The sequence below is a fragment of the Camelina sativa genome, chromosome 8, assembly GCF_000633955.1.
Source record: "Camelina sativa cultivar DH55 chromosome 8, Cs, whole genome shotgun sequence".
Taxonomy (NCBI): Eukaryota; Viridiplantae; Streptophyta; class Magnoliopsida; order Brassicales; family Brassicaceae; genus Camelina; species Camelina sativa.
Genome location: NC_025692.1, coordinates 15329658 through 15336799, shown reverse-complemented (window position 1 = coordinate 15336799; position 7142 = coordinate 15329658). Strand labels below are relative to the sequence as shown.

Below are 7142 nucleotides of genomic sequence, written 5' to 3'. Positions count from 1 at the left end.
TGGTATATCGACTTCGGCATGCGGGCTTAGGCTCGATGAGGAGCCAATATTATGGCATGCAAGCTTTGGCCTGATGAGGAGCCAATAAAAACTCAAGGTTTAGGCCTCTGAGTAAAGGAAAGTCCAAAAGTCGAGAGCAAATAATGCCTTGAACGTGAGTCTATCGCCTAGAGGTGACCTTTCGTAGATCGGTCGGAGGAGGGCGGACTATGGAGACGGTTGCACGGGAGTCCTTGGCTGATGGTTGTTCGAGATTCGAGGACGAATCTATGTTGGTGGGGGAGAATTGTAACATCCGCGAACCGAAATCCCGGTTTAGGGATTGCATCGGTCGATGCACTATGTGCATCGGTCGATGCAAGGCTGGTTAAGTGCGGACGAGTTTAAGTTAAACGCTGCGTTTTGGGTTTAGGGAAACACTTAAACTCGAGTTTTGTCTCATTCGGCGAGTTTGGCCGTTTTTGAGAGGAAATAAAAGAGAGAAAAGGTTTTTGAGTGTTCTTGAGGATTTTGGGTGATTTGAGGCTGTTCCTGTAGAGATCTGTAGCTGGGATCGTTGTAGGAGCTTCCTGGGAGCGTTGTTTTGCTTGTTTAAGGTTCAGAATCTTCTAGGCATAGGTAAGTGCATGACCATGGCTTATCTAAGCTGGAGATTTCTATGATCTGCTTGTTATGTGTTGTTAGGCTTGTTAGAATGTTATTTGGGACGTTAGGTAGCTTTCTTGTGGCTTGGGATCGAGTTTTATGGTTGTAGGAACGAAGATCCGGCGAGAAGCTTCGGGGGAAAACGATGCTCGGCATGTGCATCGGTCGATGCACTTTGTGCGTCGGTCGATGCAAGTGCGAGGACGGCGCATAAAACCTGGGGTTTTCGTGCTATGTCGAGCATGCGTCGATCGACGCAACCCCAACTGGTGTCGGTCGATGCATGTTTGGCGTCAGTCGATGCAGTGCCTGGTTTGTTTGTTGATTGTTGTTTGATGGTTAGAGTATCTCCATTGATTGTGTGTGCCCAGTAGATGGGAGGATTGCCTTACTAAGNGGCGGACTATGGAGACGGTTGCACGGGAGTCCTTGGCTGATGGTTGTTCGAGATTCGAGGACGAATCTATGTTGGTGGGGGAGAATTGTAACATCCGCGAACCGAAATCCCGGTTTAGGGATTGCATCGGTCGATGCACTATGTGCATCGGTCGATGCAAGGCTGGTTAAGTGCGGACGAGTTTAAGTTAAACGCTGCGTTTTGGGTTTAGGGAAACACTTAAACTCGAGTTTTGTCTCATTCGGCGAGTTTGGCCGTTTTTGAGAGGAAATAAAAGAGAGAAAAGGTTTTTGAGTGTTCTTGAGGATTTTGGGTGATTTGAGGCTGTTCCTGTAGAGATCTGTAGCTGGGATCGTTGTAGGAGCTTCCTGGGAGCGTTGTTTTGCTTGTTTAAGGTTCAGAATCTTCTAGGCATAGGTAAGTGCATGACCATGGCTTATCTAAGCTGGAGATTTCTATGATCTGCTTGTTATGTGTTGTTAGGCTTGTTAGAATGTTATTTGGGACGTTAGGTAGCTTTCTTGTGGCTTGGGATCGAGTTTTATGGTTGTAGGAACGAAGATCCGGCGAGAAGCTTCGGGGGAAAACGATGCTCGGCATGTGCATCGGTCGATGCACTTTGTGCGTCGGTCGATGCAAGTGCGAGGACGGCGCATAAAACCTGGGGTTTTCGTGCTATGTCGAGCATGCGTCGATCGACGCAACCCCAACTGGTGTCGGTCGATGCATGTTTGGCGTCAGTCGATGCAGTGCCTGGTTTGTTTGTTGATTGTTGTTTGATGGTTAGAGTATCTCCATTGATTGTGTGTGCCCAGTAGATGGGAGGATTGCCTTACTAAGTGTTTATAAAATACTCATGCATTGCAATTTGTGTTTGTGGTGCAGGTAAAGGCAAAGTGTGATCGTGGAATCAAGGCAATGAAGAGGAGGATGTTCTAGGGACTCGATTGGTTATTGTCTGGCATTACTAGGTTGCTAGAGTTGGGTCATTAGAAACATTGCTAGGTTGCTGGTTCTATGATTCATGTTGGTTGAGTTTTGGATATTGTTTATGTTATAATTATTGGATATTGGTATTGGTTATTTCCGCTGTTGGTTGTGATTGTGGTTCGGTGACTAGTGGATATGGGACCACTAGTTGTAGTGAATTTATTATTATTATTATTTATTATTTAAAAAAAAAATGGTCGGTCGTTTCATTCATTTTGGTGTTTTGTTGGAGACAAAATACTCGTTATTGAAGCTAGTGTTGTGAAGTTGTAAATCAAATGCTTTACAAATCAAATTAGGGTAACCTTATGTACAACTCATGAAATTAGGGTAAAGAATTTGAGTTCGTGAAGGGATACTAACCTTATGTATAACTCATGTTCTTTACATCAGGCTACTTTTGTGGATCTTCATTTTAAAAATCATTATTTGTGAATTTCATTATTGTTTCTAGTGGTTTTGCATATCTTTTTGATGGAGAATTAATATTCGTTCATGAATTGGTACCATGTTGTTACTTACTCATGTNCATTGATTGTGTGTGCCCAGTAGATGGGAGGATTGCCTTACTAAGTGTTTATAAAATACTCATGCATTGCAATTTGTGTTTGTGGTGCAGGTAAAGGCAAAGTGTGATCGTGGAATCAAGGCAATGAAGAGGAGGATGTTCTAGGGACTCGATTGGTTATTGTCTGGCATTACTAGGTTGCTAGAGTTGGGTCATTAGAAACATTGCTAGGTTGCTGGTTCTATGATTCATGTTGGTTGAGTTTTGGATATTGTTTATGTTATAATTATTGGATATTGGTATTGGTTATTTCCGCTGTTGGTTGTGATTGTGGTTCGGTGACTAGTGGATATGGGACCACTAGTTGTAGTGAATTTATTATTATTATTATTTATTATTTAAAAAAAAAATGGTCGGTCGTTTCATTCATTTTGGTGTTTTGTTGGAGACAAAATACTCGTTATTGAAGCTAGTGTTGTGAAGTTGTAAATCAAATGCTTTACAAATCAAATTAGGGTAACCTTATGTACAACTCATGAAATTAGGGTAAAGAATTTGAGTTCGTGAAGGGATACTAACCTTATGTATAACTCATGTTCTTTACATCAGGCTACTTTTGTGGATCTTCATTTTAAAAATCATTATTTGTGAATTTCATTATTGTTTCTAGTGGTTTTGCATATCTTTTTGATGGAGAATTAATATTCGTTCATGAATTGGTACCATGTTGTTACTTACTCATGTCCTTTACAATATGTGTGTTTCATTTGGTTTTGTGGGTTCCCTCTGTTGTACTTTCTTAGGGTTTAGTGTTTTGCTTAACTAGCTACTTGGGTTCCCTCCGTTGTACGTCCTTAGGGTTTAGTATTCTGCTTAACTGGCTACTTGGGTTCCGTCCATTTTACTTCCTTAGGGTTTAGTGTTTTGCTTAACTGGCTATTTGGGTTCCCTCCGAGTACTTCCTTAGGGTTTAGTGTTTTGCTTAACTGGCTACTTGGGTTCCCTCCGTTGTACTTCCTTAGAGTTTAGTGTTCTGCTTAACTGGCTACTTGGATTCCCTCCGTTGTACTTCCTTAGGGTTTAGTGTTCTGCTTAACTGGCTATTGGGGTTCCCTCAGTTGTAGTTCTTTAGGGTTTAGTTTTCTTACTACATGCGTGTTAGATTTTGTCCATGGGTTTCCCTTACTAAATATTAGTTGTCCTCTTTTGCGTTCCCCTTGTATGTTCGGTTAAAATGGCTTCTAGTAACTGCCAAGCTCTTCAGTCCATGACTTCTTTCTTTTTCTATGATCCTTCCAAGTTTTGAGTTTCTATGAAATGTTTGTTTCAGGGTTTGCTTGGTATTAAGGTATCATCCTGAACAAATCATATTACATGGTTGGTGGCATCGACAAGATAGCTGTAAAGACAGAAAAGTTCTTGAAGGAGTCGACAGCTTAATGGACTGATTCATCTCTTTTATTTTCAGATTTGTTTTATTGTTGTCTTCTGAAATTAAAGATTGTTGATGTAATTTTGATTTGTTTTTTTTCTAGTTTTTGTGTTGGTATATAAACCTAACAATGAAAACCAAACGATGGTTAATTTATATTATATATGAAGACTAATTGTCTTTCTTTTCTTCATGTTGATTGTGATGAGAACGTTGCAAGAGAGATTCTAGGGGTAGTGTTGTATTTTTATTATCATAAAAAATGCCCAATTTTAGAAGCATGGAAAAAAATGCCTAAAATAAAAGATTTGTTGGAACAAATGCCTAAATCAACAAGAACCCGAAGCTAAAATGCATTCTTTGGCAAGCGAGACTATAAAGTTAATGCCGTCCAGCTCTACAAAACTGACTCATTTCCCTCAGGCCTCAGCACAAGTGGGTGATGCCGTCGGATTCCATATTCTCGAATTTGGACTTTCTATTTTAAAGAGTGGTTTCTACCCTTAGATTGCTTTGGTATGATAAACTAGAAAGTGAGGAATGACGACATAACTAAATATGTAGACAAAAGCTCGAGCGATTCTGTCTTCGTTGGTAAACTTTTTAGAAATACTTTAATATCATTAAACAGAGTGAAAAACTGAAAAAAAAAATTTAAATCCAAATTAATGATACGAATACATTCTAAAAAGTCATTTCTTATAAAGAATATATATGTGCTACCATTAACTTGTTAACTTTCTTCATTATTGTACCAAAAAAAAATATTTTACACCCTACATCCATTTAACAAATAATATACTTGTCAACCTGACACACCCATCTAACTCAAGCTAAGATCATCTTTCGACTTTTTCGATCAGATCATTGCCATTTATCCACAAATCAGGGGCAGACCTTATTGTTCTTCTTTAGGGATGCATGTGCACCTCTTCTGTTCTTCTGTTAACACCTAAATTATGCACACCAAAATTAAAACCAAATCAGAAATGGATAATTCAATGTTAAAAACTCTTTTTTTACTATATACTTCTTTTACTAATCATTTTTAAATCATCTATGGGGTTACCATATATTCACTTAGATCATTTACCTGGATCTGCCTTTGAAGAACTTTCACGTATTCTACAGCTTCTTCTAACATGTCTGCAGTGTTGGTTTGCTGCAACAAAGAAANAAAAAAAAAAAAAAAAAAAAGTAAACGGATGTTCTTAGAGCCTATATATATATATATGCGAGAACGAGAAGTTTTCCTCAGTTTGTTCATGATCTATAGGGAGATAAAACCAAATTCATACTTCACGCTTTAAAAAGTCTGCTATTTGATCGAAGGGACAACAATTTGAGTCTATTTTCAAGATCCTTCCCATTGGATTTGAATTGTTTAAACCTTAGTACCGGAGATGACCACCGTAATTTTGAAGTTGCATCACAATCATCAACTGTCATATTTTATGGTCTCTTTAACTTTAAGGCTAAATTATTAACCACTAACTTCTAACCTTGCTGAAAACGTCTATAAAATTTGACCCATTTACAATCAATATAATCGTATAAGACATCCTTAGTCAATTCAAATTGTTTCTACTTTGATAGTGATATTACCTTATCCATATTAGGTACAAGCTCTTGTAGCTTCCTTATCCTATCGCTTATTCGCGTTCTTCGTACCTACAAAATGAAAGGAGGAGGAATACATAAATGCTTATTCGAAACTCACAAGGAAGAGAACAGAGCAGTTCTATGTTCAATGAAGCATATTGTAAATCACTAACTTCTATGAATGGAAAGTAAATATAGAACCTTTTTCATCGCTTCCATGAATTAAAAGTATAGATATAAAACTTTATCACAAAATTTCAATGAAATGAAAGAAAAGATTGAAGATATTTTACCCTCTCGGCAATGCTACGAGGATGAGTGGCACAACCACGTTTAGCACGAACCCTAAAGGCAACCGAGTCATCCATAAGATTCTCCATGTTCATATCCGTCGTGCTTGATACCCCGGCAGGAACTTGACCGCTGATTTGCTCTCCTTTCTACTTACAGAAAAGATTTCCGGAAAGAGCCAGTCAACATTTAAAATCTTAATCAATATCACGCAATGCATATGTTATACATGTATTCCCTACCATCCAAGTAATATTAATGTACCATATGGTGTGGAGGATCAATACATATATATATACATTAGCCACCAAAATCGACATTACCAAATAAGTATATAGTATATACCATCATGTGGACTTATGTTCTCGTCAACCATTTGCCCATATGAGCATTCTTTAATGTTCACACCACACACCAAAGCAATAGAGTACAACAACAAAAGGAGAAATAAAAACTGCAATATTTTTTTTTTGGTTAAAATAAAAACTGCAACTTGCTGCTGCTGGCTTTGGTTCAGAAAAACACACAAGTTGTCAATTTTAAGACAAGACTGGTCTTTTCAATCTCGAGAACTTTAGTCAGCAGTTTAACTACAATTTCAAACAACTTGACAAATCTAAAAACAAGTGCTAAGTTAGTTAAGTTCATCCTATTTTTGGAAGGTAAACAAAAAAACAGACCACAAATAATGAACTAAATTTGGTTGACCCAAATGATTTTTTAAAACCAATTTTTTACCATTTGAGAAGTAAACTCAGGAGAAGAGAAGAGTGCTTCCATTTCTCTAGACCGTTTACTTCCGGGAGAAATATCGATATTCCCGGATAAGTAATCGTAATTCGCCGGAATCCCAAAGCTCTGGATAAATCCATCAGAACCACTGAGAAAATCCGCCGGAGTACTATTCTGTCGGTGAAACCCACCTTGTTGATACAACCCTTGCTCAACCGGAATAGGGAACTCGAACGAGCCACGATTTATCGGTAAATCGTTCGAGCTCCCGGTAAGCAAATCGGTGAGACCAAGATTAGGTTTCAAAGACTCTTCTTCATCTTCCTCAAGTAAAGCTTCAAGCCAAGTCGCTGGAGCTGAACGGATCCTAGACAGTCCACTTCGACTCAGCCCCCCTCCTCCTCCTCCTCTGCTTCCTCCGTCGTCTCCACCGCCGCTACTACCGACGGATGTTGATTGCATCCCCTTTGGCTTTTCTCTGGTTTCAATAGACAACACTACTAAAGTTTTTTTCTTTTTCTTTTTCTTTACATTTTTTTTTTTTG

General features: G+C 38.6%; 1 protein-coding gene across 1 annotated transcript; it reads right to left on the bottom strand.

The window, feature by feature from the left end:
- LOC104707232 (transcription factor bHLH81) lies at positions 4655-7142 on the bottom strand. The gene is made up of 5 exons (XM_010423537.2): positions 6604-7142; positions 5868-6014; positions 5578-5643; positions 5066-5134; positions 4655-4924 (listed from the first exon to the last, which is right to left on the bottom strand). Exons 1-5 carry the CDS (start codon positions 7057-7059, stop codon positions 4871-4873), a joined length of 792 nt encoding a protein of 263 aa, XP_010421839.1. The 5' UTR covers positions 7060-7142; the 3' UTR covers positions 4655-4870.